Here is a 16,280-nt window from a genome sequence, read left to right as displayed (position 1 = left end):
CTTGTGCAATGTGCTTGTGAAACACGTTGGACCTCAGAACAGATGCCGGGCGGAGGTTTGCTCAGAATGAGATGGGTGGGAGGCCTCTGGGTAACCAAATCCACCTGTCACATGACTTCTACGGTCCAGCTGGCTGCTAGCTCTAAAGACAGCGCGACGTCTGCTAATGAGGATCAGCTACCAGCCGGGAGAGTAATACAGGGAGAGTGCGTTTCTCTACCAAGTTTACAGATATGAAACAAGGTATCAAACTTATAGACCTTTTTATATTCCGGGCGCATAAGCACATTGGCATCTAAAGCCATGCCAGATGAAGAGGACGCTCAGCGAGAGTTCTGTTAGACTGTCCAAACTTTGTCTATACATGCAAGTGTTGGGGGCGCACACACACACACACACACACACACACACACACACACACAGAGAAAGACTCGCACCATCTGGTGGAGAAACGGTTCATCTGGCACATTTGTTAAAGTGCAGCGCGATGCAAATCCCTTTAACAAAAACGGGAGATCAACAGAGAGCCGTTTAGTCAAAATGAAAATCCCCGTTCAGGCCACATTGGTCATCATGACATCATGACATTGATCATTCATCGATCAATGTCGATCATTCATCGATCAATGTGATTGAATAGTCATTGATCTGACTTCTCCCAATTAGGGTTTCTGTCGTTTTTACATAGAGTTCCTTAATGTATTTGTCTAATTTGTGGCCATTAGACAGATTTTTGATGCTCAGTGGAACATGTTTATATCCTCCTGCAGGATTTAAGAGGGACTACTTCTCCTTTATGTACCAAAAAACCCCATCAGAATGTCACCGAGAAGATTTAGAAAAAGTCAGAGGTAAGATGAGTGTGAAAGAATATTTCAACCCTACGTCCAACAACACACTACCTTTCAGGTGCTAAAACCCCCCCTAAAAAGGTACACTTTACAACTTTTATCCGAAAACACCAGTATGATACATTTAAGGTTTCGGTAGAGACCGAAGGAACAGCTTCATCTACTCCCACAGCTGACGGCTTATTAAATTCAGATGGAACCTCTTCAAGTGTGTGACATTTCTCTTCTATCTAACCTTGGCTGCACATGTGGTACAGATAGAAAACCTCCTCCTATTACATGATGAAAACATGAATAAGGGTTTTGTGTGTGCGCGCTCAGTATAATCTGGTTGTCTGGGGCCTTCTACATTCACCGCCTGCCTCACTCAGCAGTCCACTTCCACACCGACAGCTCAGCTCTCGTTGCCCGACAGATCAACTTTCAACACCCACTTCTCAAATAAAAGTTGTTTGTGAACTTTTGCAAAGCTGTCAAGAGTTCTGCTTATGGGTCCTAACTCCTCCCAACATATCCTCCACTTGCATCAAAGCCCACTGGGTTCTCCTTCCTTGTAGGAATGTAGAGCAGGTAAATGTGTGATGGATGAGGAAAGAATATGGCTAAAACTAACGCTATGAAACATAGCAGCTTAAACCTGGTTGGTAAAAATGAAGTGGAACACAACACCTCAGAATTACACATTACAATTTAACAGCAAACTCAAAAATAATCAGTCCAACCATCGGCTCTCTAAAACAGCTCAAACCGTGTAAACCTCTGCAAGATATGATGCATTGCAAGGGGTTCCGTACGGGTTTTCTGTATTTCAATGTATTTAAAATTTCAGCCACAAGGTGGTAGCTTTGCTCTACTCAGAATTGTGTTAATGCTATATAGATCTATTATGTCTGGATATGTGGTCTTCGGGTTTATTCATACATGAATCATTTGTGAACAGTTTTTCAGAGACATACTTACATTTTAGTTTGTATGTGATGGAATGTGTGAAATGTCATTTTTCAAAATATGTCACAAACATTTTCGTAATACTGCATATATAAAAATATTTATTCAGTGAGGTCAAGCACCACTGTGTTAAACCCTTGGGCTACAAATTTGGCTCAGTGGACAACTATTTAAGTGAATATACTTTCCAAGTTAACACAGGACATTAGTATTTTTACTGTATTTCATTAACTGCACTGAAACTTCTTATTCTTAACTTTCCTTTTGTTTTAATGTTTTATGTGAAGCACATTGAATTGCCTTGTTGACATGTGTTAATAAACTTCTTCCCTTGAAAGCTGCACATATTTTGTACTTCCAGTTTACAGGTTAACATCCTGAGCCAAGACAGTCAGAAAACGTATTAATCCAATTGGACTCAATACTACTTTATTAAGATTCATGAACAGATTTAAACGAACCACCAAAACACAAAGATTAGAACTAGTTAAAAAAAATCTAGATCATTAACAGATCTAAAAGGGATTTTTTTCTTCCAAAATGATCCACTTAGACCCAGAAGCATCAGATAGGATTAGAAGTTAGTATTCTTTTGAATACTTGTTGATGTTGCGCGGCATGTGTGAGAGATCATACTGGAATGTGGAATGGGAGGCTCAGTCAACTAGTGACTGGAAACTGGAGCGCTGGGCGGTGCCCAGCAGGACTGAAGACAGGAACGGGCATGGGCACACACACACACACACGCATGCACGCACGCACGGAACATGCATGTGCTTATAACTTGACACACAGAGAGAAGGTCAGTGCATTCCGCAGTAGTGTGCCATTAGTAAGTCACTCATTGGACATGAGCAACACAAAGCCGGAGCATCTCTCCACCACCATCCCCTCTGCAGACAATGTCTCAGGCACAACATACGCATGTATAGTGTAGGGTGCATTATTTACCAGAACTCAGCCGTTGAACATCTTCCTTCAGTGGTGTGTTCACTTAGCAAAGCATTTGTCTCAGGGTTATTGTGCTAAAAATACCGTTTGGTGCCTCTCAGTAAAAACAGGAAGTCTGTGGACTGAAACTTGCCACAAACTGGTTTCCTTTGAAAAGCAGTTGGGTAAAATATCTGCAGATAAGGAACATTTCATCTCAAGAACTACTACTAAGTCATTCACTGGGCCAATAAGTCAGAGTGTTGGGTGACACACGTCCCTCCTTACGAGCCCAGACAGCGCAGTCTACTGTGCAGACCTCAATTACTATTTAATATTAAATCTTTATTATGAAAATATGTGTGGAACATTCTGTGTGCGTTTAGTGCGCACGCAGACGGTCGTCGCTCTGCACTGTTCTGATGGGGCGATCACAGCTGATCCCGTCCTCCGGTTACCCCACAGGTTAGCACTGTCAACACCTTCCGCATAGACGTTACAGGTAGTGGTACAATTGGGGAAACTTTCATCCGAATAAAATAGTTTGTATAAGTCAAAGTGAATCATTTAATTTGCAGTAATTATGAAGCTGTATCGTCAATGTACAGTGTTTTTTAATCTCGCCAGACTAACTCTGCACTTGTGGAATTGTCATGAATTCGCAGATAACATGAATGTTTGGAAGTCATAAGCATGTCAATCTTTATGCTGCGTATCAGAAAAAATGACCCCATTAGGCCGTCCAGATGTCAGATGTGTGACAGTAGTTAATTTCGAATATGAAACATCAACTGCCATGTAATCACCAGGCTACAATTTTTAAAATAAATAAATCACACATGACAGTCTAGAAACTTCGACTGAGTTTAAGCCAAAAGGTTTGTAAGAGGAATAATTAGTTATCACTCCAGGCTAAGCTGGAGTCGTTCCATTAACAGATCTATGGCTCTCTCAATATTCAAACTTTACCAGTAACCATTTTTAAAACCATGTATGTATAAACACTACCAGTAAATACCATGAAAGCGTTCGGTTTTTGAGCTTGTTGATTCCTGTTGCCCAGACAGCGAAGCTTTAACTCCCCCTCATGAATACGAGTGGTGAAAAAAAAGCCGCAGGATGCATAGATTAGGAACGTACCCCAAACACGAGTGTCTCCGACCGTGTCGGAAACCCATCGGCAGCCCTTTCCTGGCCATTCGGAGGTCTTTGTTCATTGTCCTTTGAGCTCCTGACTCACGCAGGACACTCGCATAAGCTGAACATTTGAAACTCGAGCCTCCTCTGGATTCTTCAACTTGACAACTCAGTTGTTTTTGGATCGCTCCGTGGAGTCTGCATTGAGTTAACCAGAACGGTTTCCAGGGGAGAAAACAAAAGCAAAATTGAGCGTCGGACGCAGGACCGATGTCATTAATCCTCCGGGCTTCAGACTGAATGAAAAACTGTTCAGGAACGTTGCAGAGTTCTCCCACTGAAGTCTCAGGCAAGCCCCAACAAGGCTGTATGATGTTCAATTAGTCACTCCAGGAGGAAGCCGCAAAGAGGGAGATGTTGTAACTGAAGACTCGGCTGCATTGAAATACTTTCCACAGTTACCCGTCCTCCCTTTCTGATTTGTTCTTGTTGCAAACACTCCAAGTAATGCAAGACGTGGCATTGATCACCTTCCTAAAAAGGACTTCAGAAGCACCGCTGCACATCGTATAGGAGATCTGGAGGTAAAGTTTGAAAAAGAAAAACCTTCAAAAGTAGCTTCTGCCAGTCACTCTGTTTGCAAGAAAGGGGGTGTGGTTGAGCTGTTGCATGAGAGCGATGACGCGGCAGAGCGTCAGCGGGGGTTGACCTCTTCCTCCCGCAGTGTGAGAGCTTGCGGACTCCCCCGAGGTCGCTGTGGGAGCTTAGGACGGCCCACCAACTGCTCGGGAGCTGTGGAGTCGGCTTTCCACCAGGATGTCCAATGCAGACACAAACACAAAAAGCTCAACCTGAACGCTTTGGATGAAGTTAAAGGCCATTCTAGGCCCGTTCAATATCCAAGACAAAAGAGGAAACAGTCAAGCGTTGACCCTTTCCGGCTTTGAGAAACGGAAAATACGAAGCCTACTACAATAAGAACTCCGAAGCGTTAGGGAGAAACATGTTGGCGAGTCCTAACTTGTTGAGGGGAGATCTGCGTGGGTGTTTGTGCATCTGACGGAGCTGCGTCAGCCTTCAGTGCCACGTGAGATCATCGGGCCACCTGACCCTTGTGCTGCCCCGAAGCTACGCAATTACAGGGGGATATTGTTTGAGTTGGTGCAGGGCAGCAAACTAACACAAATTCACATTTACAGCAGACACTAAAATATTTTCGTAATATATTATTCAGCTTTTTTGGTAAATCAATAGTTTCTTCCATATAAAAAAAAAAAAAAAAAATGCAAAACCTAATAAAAACAATTCCCACTGGTCAGAGCCCAAGATGATCTTGGTCCTTAAATCTTGTGTGACTTCAGAACACAGATATTCAGTTTATAAGCAACAAATCCTCCCACTTGAGGCACTAGAACCAGAGAACTATTTCTGTGAGAATTATCGTAAACATAACATACATTAGTTGCGCCATTACTGCTCCAGTTTAAATATCAAATGGAGGAAAAACAGAATACTGAAGACTAAATATTGGACTACTGTCAAGTTAAGAATCCTTTATTAGTCCTGCAGTGGGAAAATCCAAAGGATTTACAGCAGCGTAGGGCGTAAGTGCAATAAGACTAAGATCCAAAATATTTTACCTATGCAGTAAAAATGCAATAAAAAGTATCTACAATAACTGAAATCAATTATACACCCAGACAGTGACCACATAGCTGTTATTGCACAATGTAATATATATATATATCTCTCAACATGCAAGTGTTTTGTAGTCTACTGGAAGCCGATTGTGCAGCCTGACAGCTGCAGAAAGGACCTGCAGTACTTCTTCACACACCGGGGACGATGCAGCCGGTGGCTGAAGGAGCCGTACGGAGCGTCCTCATGGGGTGGGAGGTGTCGTGCAATCCTCATTATAGAAACACACACATGCACACGCGACTAAGTTTGCCTGCTTGAGAAAGGCAGTCGGAGAAGTAAGGGAATGAATTTCACCTCCACACTTACTTTAACTTTTCACACGCTATGTGACAAGAAGTCAGAAGCTAAAACAGGATGGTGCTTTGCTCAGAACCGAGATAACACCCAATCCACACGAACACATACCTCACCTCAGACCAAAAGATTCCAAGATAGCAGTGAGAGCACACCAATAAACAACAATTGTTGTGCCCGAAATGCAGACTGTAAATATATGTGAGGACATCTTCATGCCCCCCCCCATAGGGAATATAAATGTTTCCATTCTAGACCTTTTCCCAAGCATATTCAAACCTGTTGTCTTTTAAATCGTGGACGGGCCATGAAGAGCTGACTCTGGTGCAAAGTTCTAGATTTAATCAAGTATGCATTACTGGCACCAGGGAGGCGTGGCCATGAAATGTTCTGTAGCGAGCGTCATAACCACCATCACCACTTCCCTGAGCAATCGAGAACTACACTTGACTAGAAAAAGGATACTGTATAAAATACATTGTTGTTAGAAATGGTAAAAACTAATAGTCATGTTTAGTACATTATAACAAAATACATTCAAGTGATTAATAAATAAAAAACAGACCGATGAACCAGATATAAATACCTACAACTTAAGACTTATGTAAATTACAAGGAGCGACGTGGTGCATTGGAGTTGGTGCGCCGGGAACCGCAGGGCTGGCAGTTCGAGCCCCGGCTGATCCATGTCCCATGGCAAAGTGTCCCTGAGCAGGATACCTGACCTCCAACGGCTCGCACTGTGAAATGGCTTCTTCTAAATGTTCCCTGCACATTAGGAGACCGTCCCATCATGCAGCTCTAAGCTCTTGATCTAAGCATTTATAAAGAAGTTAAAATCACAACGGAGTGTATAAAAAAAATAAAAAATAAAAATAAAAAAAAAAGTACAGCATAACTCACTGGATTTTCTGACCTCAGTGGATCTGGTCCAGCTACTCATCCCGGTGGTCCACTCATAATTAGGGAGCCAAAAAATATGGCCTATAAGCTGGATTTTGGGCATTTGTATTTTTATCTCCATCACAACATACATGTATGAAAAAGCTGATTGCACTTTTTTTGGTGAGCTTACCCAAAATGTAGTGCAATACATGGTTTACTTGAAGCTCTACTCAGCTCATTACACTAGAACATCCTTTCCTGTGGTCGTCACTCTTTGTTGTCTGCGATGGGTTTTTCCAGTAATACAATTACTTGAAACCACTTTCTTTTTTTCTGTGACTTAAGATTGGCACGGTAGCTTTCCTCAGTTTACGAATAGGTGTTGGGTGACTAGACTTGTGTCATATAACTGGATTCATGGTGTAATTTCTCAGTATTAAAATTCCTCTGAATGTCTGCAAAATCTATTCCGATCCTTCAATTCATTATATTATTGTGCAATATACTGTAGTTTACTTGTTGACCTATAGTGTATTTCACAACCTAATACTATTTACAAACTGATAGCTGGAGGCTTGAGAGAGAAGGGTACATTTCCTTTCTAGGAGTTTCCTCAAATGACCTACAGGTCATGGTTGTGTCCATGGAAAATCCATTTCATACGTCACCAGACGCCAGCTTTTTCCTCGCACGAACATGGTTACTTTCTTTTTTTTAAACAGCAAATACGTCAGAAAGAACGTTCTGTTCTGGAATTACCAACAATGTCTTTAACATGTGATTCCAAATAAGGTATTGTTGCAACAAAATTATATGAACTTGATTTCTGCTGACAAAACAGCAGCTTGCTTTCCATTTTCAGTCACGAGGAACAAATGGCAAAGCATGAAGCATCGGCCTGAGCTCAGTCGTCTCTGCACAAGTGGCACCTCAAGTCAGGAAAAAAAAAAAAAAGCAGTCCAGCTCCTCATTTAGCATCTATTCTTCTCACCAAGTGACCTACGCTAGGTCTGCTGAATGCCGTGATGAACACCTTAGGCACCAAACAAGACAACCTTTCATTGCAAGAACAACAAGGTCCATTGAGAGGACACCAGTCCCCACGTCAACAACATCATGATTTCCCAGTTACCTTCTCATCACAGACAATATGCCTTTTTTGCGGCAGAAAACCCGTGACGCACATCTTGATGTCGTGAAAATGCCCCTCCACCTTTATCAGCCCTTGACTTCAAAGTTTAGGAAGGTATCAGAAAGACTGAAGTCAAGGTCTTCAAAAGCGATCTTTTATTCATGCAGTGGATTTCTATAATAACAGATCGGCCAAGTGGTAGAGATGGCTCAATCAGGTTAAATACATTTTTCAATAGGAAATGGACACCGAAAACATGCTTTACCAAATCTTACTGCAGGCATTTAAAGGGCTAAAGTAAGTCCTGTAAATCCTGATTATCCAACATCGAAGCCAAAGGTTTGTAATTATTCATAATAATACCTGGACACGTCAGCCAAGGTGAAGCGCCTCTTTAGGGCGATGCTGCGGTTCAGGACGAGCTTGCGAAACAGCAAAGGTGAGTGCCGGGGGGAGTTTAGGGGAGAGCTGCAGGGGGACATTCTTGGGGATCCAGAGACTGCTTGTGGATTCAGTTTGATGGGCTGAGAGCTGCAGAGCGGGAAGGAACCAGTCTCCTGGTAGCTTTTTAAGGGTGCCTCGCTCATGTTGCCAAACCAGGGTTCAAGGAGATTTGGTCTCTTACGCTGGTCTCCTTCGCAGCGCTTGCAGTAGTCAAGACTGTGGACCACACGGAAAATGTAGTTTCTAGTCAGTCACACAGGCAAAGGTATCCAAATCAGCAGGCAGAACTCCCTGGTGCACAGGAACTGGTCGAGTTACGGCGGCAACCCACTGCATCAGACTGAGACTAACTGGCACAGAACACAGAAGTGACGCAGCCTAAGGCAGGCAACGAGGCACTGGTGGAAACAATCGGCACAGGGCTTCCAATCACCAAGGAGGAGGACGCCCGAGGAGGGCGGAGTAGGTGTCTGAGGCAAGAGACAAGGGCCAAATCCCCAATCTCCACTCTCACAGACTGATACTGAATCTGTGAGGCTTTAGTTCTGTCCCACTGTAACACCGCCGAGGGTTTCAGGCAGACATTTGGAGCCCTTTATGAACCCTGGATGGATTTGAGTTGGCAAATTTGCTTAGGAAGGTCCGTCACCGAGTGAAATGACCCGGAAGTAGTGCTGGTGGCCGCCATGAAAAGAGCTCTTTGAATTCTCTAATGCCAATTAAGGGATTTTGACAAAAACTGTAAAAACATTATTTAAATAAGGCCGGAAGGCTTTCAAATCAGCAAGAAAAAAGTGTGAAATAAATACACTAAATCAGCGGTTCCCAAACTCAAGAATGCCGAGGCCCACTTTGAAATCTGAAAATCTTTTGCGGCCCACCCAAACCTTTAATCATAACTCTGATAATCTGATCATAAACTAGGGATGATTAAATGACCTTAATAATTTAATTTTGATTCAAAATGTATTAACCGACAATGTATGTTTTGTATACCATTTTCTCGGGAGCTCATGTGCCGTGTTTTCCACACAATAAGGCGCATAAGATACTGCAGTCTATCAGCGCAAATCACTGTCAAAATTCGAGAGCGCAAATCAGGTTGATGCGCGCGCGTAAATCAAACATCCGCCAGCAAAGTCCGTCTCGAGCGAGGTATTTGCTCGCTTGCGAGACGTGAACTTCGTTGATCGGGAGGAGAATCTCTGCTCGCGCTCGAAGGAGTTTTCTACGTGCTCGCTGTTGTTCTTTCTGACAGTGAGGGGGCGGAGACAGTCACATGGTCTCTACACCTGATTGGTTACAAACCCCGTCTTTGGATTGGCTGGTGGAGACGGTGCGTTCAGGGTCCGATCGATACTGCGAGGTGCGTCCACTCCCTCGCCATCCACGCCTTAAATCTTCGGCTGCTCTCCAGCCACGCCGCCTGCCAAGGGCTCCTTTTAGAATAACTTATTTCCCCGTTAAGATGATTCAGCTACTGTAAAGAAAAGGGCACCGTCTCTCGCTCTTTAATCTCATGAAGTGCTCGGCAAGAACGACAGCTTTGTTTCTCCGACGCCCCCTGAAACAAGCTCCATATCTCACGCGCTTGAGCGCCGCTCAGCATCTCGCCGTCGTAGACGAGCTTTGGCATGTTTGGCAGAGCGCCTTGAGCGCCGTGTACAACCAGTATGGATCAACCGATTAACCAATCTGTTCGTTTAAATTGTTTGTGCTTCATCAATTAATGTTTCACATAACTAATGTGCCGCATCATACATATTTTTTCAAAATTGAAAATTAAAAACTTTTTATTTATTTATTGTAAATGACTTCTCGCGGCCCACCTGCAGTACCTTCGCGGCCCACACTTTGGGAATCGCTGCACTAAATCATTAGTTAGTTATTAGTCATTGTTTAATATGTTGTCATGGTGATGTCAAGGTGATGTGAAATCTGGCAGCAAAGTGCTGTCCCATTCATATTTACACCATTTACACCTCACAGAATCTCACACTCAACCGTTTACCAGGTGACGTCAGTTAAGTCCCTCAGGGTTTAGGGGGGGCGTTGGGATTGGGCCATTGTAAGTGGCAGAAAACACACAAAAAATCTACACGGAGGCCCTGGATATGATAGCAGTCCTCTATGGCAATGCAGTTATGTCCATCTCAAAAGCAGCAGCATTCCTCAAGGGAATCCTTATAATAACTAGTAGGTATCCCTTGTAATGATGCACTACATACTCAGAGACGTTTGTGGAACTCTAAATCTAAATCCTTCAAATCCACTTTGACTATGCAGCTGAAGAATCTTCCTTATCTTTCTCAACAGAGGTATGTGAACTGCCGATGGACATGGACACGAGTGCAGGAGAAAGCCCGCCCCTCAGCAGTAAGCTCTGTTGACAACACACTGAGTCATGCCTAAATATGGCCAGGCCTGGGTTTAAACGTTGTTAGCTCGCACCACGGTTGAACTTGCTGTGTCCACCATATCTTCCTTCATGGAGGAGTAAACTGGTAACAGGCGAGCGCTTCAGTGTACATTTGTTTCCTTCGTCATCAGTGACTTCAGCTGTGCAGACACATGACAGACCTGTGCTGTGCTGAGAGGCTGCAGCCTGGTTAGATCTTCATCATGCTGGTCAGCAGGGCCCTTGTGTGTCTAAAAACAGAGCCCTCTTGAGATAAAAGCTAAAACAGAAACCACTGACATGTCACTTAAACCTTTATTCCAGGGGTCTCAAACTCAAATCAGCTGCGGGCCAGATGCAGCCCACTTCAACCGAACGCGGGCCAGACTAGCGTCCGAACGGCATGGTCGACAATAACACAACTTAACACTCACTTTCAAAAGCAGTCATTGAACCCCACCCTGGGGGATCGGTCCGAATGAGACTACAACACTAGTCCTCCTTTAACTCAGCGGGGGAGACCTAAGGTCATGTGACCGTGGAATTCCTTTATAGCCAAACGTGAAGTTACGTGAATCGAAGCTGCGTAGTAATGGACGGAGACGCTCGTCGGTAACGTCAGATGCTTCATGTGTTGTTAGTGTGAGTCGTAAAGGAAAACTTTATTAAACGAGCGATGCTAACGGTTAGTCACATGATCACCTGCGCAAAAGAGGGCAGGAAACTGAATTTCACCCTCCTGCTCTCTGCACCTCGGCCGACACACACGACCCGCCCCCCATGTCAGTCACATGCATGCCACGTTCACTGGACAAGCACACAGTAGGAAACCAGAACATCATAACATGTCCCACACAGCAGCTGACAGTGGGGTTACAGTATAAAACTTGCGGGCCGCACTAACATTACACTTTCATATTAAGGATGGGGCCACAAAATATCGTCCCGAGGGCCGCAATTGGCCCGCGGGCCGCGAGTTTGAGACCCCTGCTTTAGTCGTATCTTAAGTGAATACTACCCAACAGGGCCGAGGGAACGGTGAAAAACAGAGATTGAACCGAATTTCGTCTTGAACCACCGACAGCCCAAAACCCCTCCACCCAAAGCAAAACCTTTGAATTCAGCCAAGATTCACAAACTAAAGTCCTGAACATTTCCCTTGATAGCAGTATACTGTAAATATAAGTTGCCCCTACCTTTAGTTCAATTATACTCAAGACAGTAGAAGTAACATATATCCCACAATACATCAGAGACCGTTTGAATAATGTCTTATGTTGAGTAAGTCTGGGTTTCTCAAGGGGGCTTTTTCCTTTTGTCTGTTTAACCACATCAACACAGTAAGTGTTAGGAATAGTAGATGTTAAAGCTCTTGTTAACTACTTATAGGTTTAATCAGTGTTATTGTTAGTGTTTTGCCATGGAGGGGCTCAGTATTGTGATTATATACTATAATACTTTTTGTGTATCAATTACTTCCCATGTTGTGTTGATTTTTTTTTTTTTTTAAAGCCAGTGTTTCCTCTAATGGCAAACGGTGAATGCTAAAACACATTCCATGATAAATTTAACTAAATGGTGTATCAATACTCATGTCATTGTGTATCTCTGTCATTCTGCATTGATTTTAATGAGGTACTAAAGTATTGATAGATGAAGGCTCTTGAGCCTGATGGGCCGACAGCCAAAGCAAAGATTTGATTCGGAACGGGTCAGGAGGGGTCACTGCAATAAGCTCAGTAACAGAAACACAGCTGCTGTGGGAAATGTGGCCAAATGCAACCAGCAGATGGTGCCTGCACGCAACCTGAACACACTCATGCAGACAAAGACACTAATGCCAACCACGTGAATTTAGGATTTACAATGTCAAATTATTCTTTTGGGGTTTAATTTGGAGAAATTTAACTTTGACTCTCAATGAAATATCTTTCCAAGTCACCTTACGACTTAACTGTCTCCAGCTTACGAGAGTGTTTTCTTACTTGTAACTCTGACTTCATCGACCATCACAATCCACTATGATGCGTGTGACTGAATGAGAAGTTTAACATATGAGGAGGATTGAATTATTTTGAATACAAAAAACTTTGGACCGTGTGGGCAAAGTCAATTAAACTCTTACTACTGGAGTTCCTCAGGGTTCCGTCCTGGGTCCACACCCAACTAATTCTCTCCTTCCCTCACTCGGACACCCAGATGGCGTCACGGATCTCTCAGTGGATGTCCGCTCACCATCTGAAAGTCAACCCCGACAAGACTGAACTACTTCTCTTTCTGGGAAAAGATTCTCCTACACAGGACCTGAGTGTTAACTTTGGCAACTCCGTGTTAACGCCCACTTTGACTGCTAGGAACCTCGGTGTGACACTTGACAGCCAACTCTCCCTGACTCACTGCGACAACACGATCCTGTAGATACATGCTCTACAACATCAGGAGAATATGTCCCCTCCTCAATCATAGGGCGGTGCAGGTACTGATTCAGGCTCTTGTCATCTCCCGCCTGTCAGACCTCGACTGGTCTTTAATCTTCCTAAATTCTCCCACCACTCCTCCGCTCTCTTCACTGGCTACCAGTGGCTGCCCGCATCCTCTTCAAAACATTGGTGCTCACGTACCGTGCTGTGAATAGATCATGTCTTGTCTACATCCAGTACATGGTCAATGTACATATGGTTGAAATGCACCACCACCACCATATCAAACACACAAAAGTAATGCTGTTTTAGCTGACACACACTCACATAGACACACATACAAACATGCGTTGGTTCCATGAGAAGCATATACTGCTTTATCCAATAAACTCACTGTCAATGTAAACTCACTATATACTCACTGTCTATGCTTTATGCTCAACCAAAGACATAATAAAAGGGCAGGAGAGCAACCAAACTACCTAATATAATTTAATTTCAGTGACACGATTCCCTCTTCCAAAGCCAGCAATTGCTCAGACTAGAAGCTAACACAGCCAATGCTGTGTTTTTAATAAAGGAGAGATTTCCTTGTGAAGTGTATGTGTTTTCAATGGCTAAGCTTTCATAATGAACCCTTCAGCTGCTTTGCCTTTCAAAAGAACGTTTTGGAGTTATTTGGATGTAGTAACTATGATATACCTAAAAAGCGTTCCAGCGAACCCATCTAATACAGGCATGGTAAAAAAGGTGGGAAATTTGTAGGATCTGAGGAATGCACCTGATTTTGATTTCCTCTTTCCTTTTTTCTCAAGATTTTCAAGACATATTGAAAGTCACACTACCATCTCGTTGATGTTTTCACTTTGGACACCATAATTCTATGTGCTGGGCACACTGGAGTTTTAGTTGGTTACAATCAGCAAACTCACTTTTGGATGCGGAGTCACTTGTGAGTGAGGGGTGTGGCCATCACAGAGGTGGGTGTGGCCATCAAGGCGATGCTTTTGTCAACAGTCATCGAAAAACGATACCCTGGCAGTGCTTGTTGCACTTTAGGCTACTTGCAGAAAATCACCGGCTTGGTTTTCAAAAGGAAAGAGGAATGTTTGTCATTTACTACAAATGTAGTTAATTTGTCAATATGTATTGATATTTTTCTTCAATATATATCAATACTGCTCTTGCATGCACGGTAGATACACATTGCAATTATTTATAACTACAGAGTTGATTAATTCTATGCTCAGCTCAGCGGTGCAGCTAATATTTAATAATTTGAGTAACTTCATTTGAGTAAAGGGCCCCACTTAAAATTGGAACACTACAAAGTAAAACTGTGATAAATATTACACAAAATACTTTAATAATACATAGAATAGCAATGTCTACGTATAGTGCTAATTAGTGGATTAACAATACATCAACATGGATTTATGTATTGATTTAATAATAAACAATCTAATAACATGTATGAAAAGGGAAAACAATAATACGTATAATCATCTTAGTCAATGTGTCTTAAACCAAAGAAACAATATCACATTGTATAATCGGGAAACTTGTAACCTATTACACCCCATATCGCTATGTTAAAAACACAACATACAGACAACCAAATTGATCAATTCACACCAAATATCACATTCAGTCCATTAAACATGCCTTCTTTTTTTAACGTGACTAGGAATTTCTTATTCACTTAAAATGAATAATGACTAAACTGCTGACCGGTTGTTACTTTGTTCAGGGTGGCCCATTGCTTTATTTCGGCTAGCACGGGAATAAGTGGTTAGGCTTTGGCTTAAGAGAAAAATTCATTTTTGGGATGACTTATTTGTCGGAAAATAGATTTTTAGCAGACTTGTACTTAACTAAGAACACTATATTTGCAGGTGATGATAATACAGAATGTGGGCCTTCTACTGTAATTATGGCCGTTCCTCCATAATGGTGATTAAGTATTAATGTTGACAAGCCAAAATCTAATGGAAAGGTCAAATAGAAAAACAGAAGATATCAGGTTACAGAGTGAAGACAGATGTAGTGAGCGGCATTAAACTGGTCCGGATGGAATAACTGAGCCCCAGCCAGCTCCAGCCGGAAAGAAGATGAAGAAGCTCATTCTTGACAAATTCCTCTGGAAAAGGTCACAAGCTGGAATTGAAGGCGGCATCTTATGCTGGAGAGACTCTCAGCAGGCTTTGAACACATTCACGCTGATCAGATGACTACAGATCAGGTCGCCCTGTTGATATCCTTCTATGTTCAAATATGTCATCTTTGCATTCATTGCTGGTTGTGCAGCACCAACTGACCATTGTTATGGTGTGTAGTTGACATACATATCGTGCTAAAATACATTAAAATGAACGCTCAAGTGTTAACAACTCTGAATAAGTGTCAAAAATAAATCTGCTCAGTATTAAATACAGTGTACGTAGAGTTAAACCCAACACCAAGAAGTGTGTCACTGGTGTACAGTTACATTTCAAACCCATCAAAGAATTCATTTAACTCTACTAAGTGTCGCAAATAAATCTGATTAGTGTTAAATACACTCTATGTAGAGTTAAAAACTCTGACACTGGATAATGACTCCAGCTCTTTTGTATAAATGACTCTAACAGTTGAATCAACTTTTTGCAGTGTGATTTCAACACTTTTGCCAAACTCTGGAAAATGAACTCTGAGAATTCTACTGTGTAGAAGAGCTGGACGGGGCTGTGGAACGTTCTCAACCCGTCAGCAGGACTTTTGACTGCTGCTGTGAGCAAGGAGGAAGGTTGAGCGCTGCCCGAGCCCGACAGAACGACCCACAGCAGGCCACTGGTGAATGTCTCTGCCCAAGCAATCAGAAACAGACTTCATGAGGGTGCATGATGCAGCAGTATAGATATTGGAGATTATTTTTTTCACATTGAGATCTGATGAGTTTTCAAAGTGTTCATTTTATTCATTTGAGCAGTGTAATATCATGCAATTAAACACACTGAAACGATATTACATTTGTTGCAGACACACTATGTTATACTTTACCTATCTCTACTGTTAGCTAGAACATTGACTGTAAATTAACACTTTGGTTAAGGTTTGCTTTGAGGATAAATAGACCAAACAACCATAAAAAGGACGAAAAA

At 42.6% G+C, this 16,280-nt stretch overlaps 1 protein-coding gene across 8 annotated transcripts in view; it reads right to left on the bottom strand.

The window, feature by feature from the left end:
• The window catches only part of LOC120823474 (3',5'-cyclic-AMP phosphodiesterase 4C), a 71,326-nt gene that overhangs the window by 29,023 nt on the left and 26,023 nt on the right, over positions 1-16,280 (bottom strand). The window contains exon 1 of one of the 8 annotated variants that reach the window (XM_078108236.1): positions 3,870-4,521. The exons of 6 other annotated variants lie outside the window; for them this stretch is intronic. In XM_078108236.1, the coding sequence (XP_077964362.1) occupies positions 3,870-3,946 (77 nt within the window). In that variant the 5' untranslated portion in view covers positions 3,947-4,521. Of the gene's footprint in view, positions 1-3,869; positions 4,522-16,280 lie in introns of those variants that run through there. One more of the 8 variants, XM_040183468.2, reaches the window with a different exon arrangement.

Source organism: Gasterosteus aculeatus, chromosome 8, assembly GCF_964276395.1.
Source record: "Gasterosteus aculeatus chromosome 8, fGasAcu3.hap1.1, whole genome shotgun sequence".
Classification (NCBI taxonomy): Eukaryota; Metazoa; Chordata; class Actinopteri; order Perciformes; family Gasterosteidae; genus Gasterosteus; species Gasterosteus aculeatus.
This window is presented reverse-complemented; position numbering and strand designations above follow the sequence as displayed.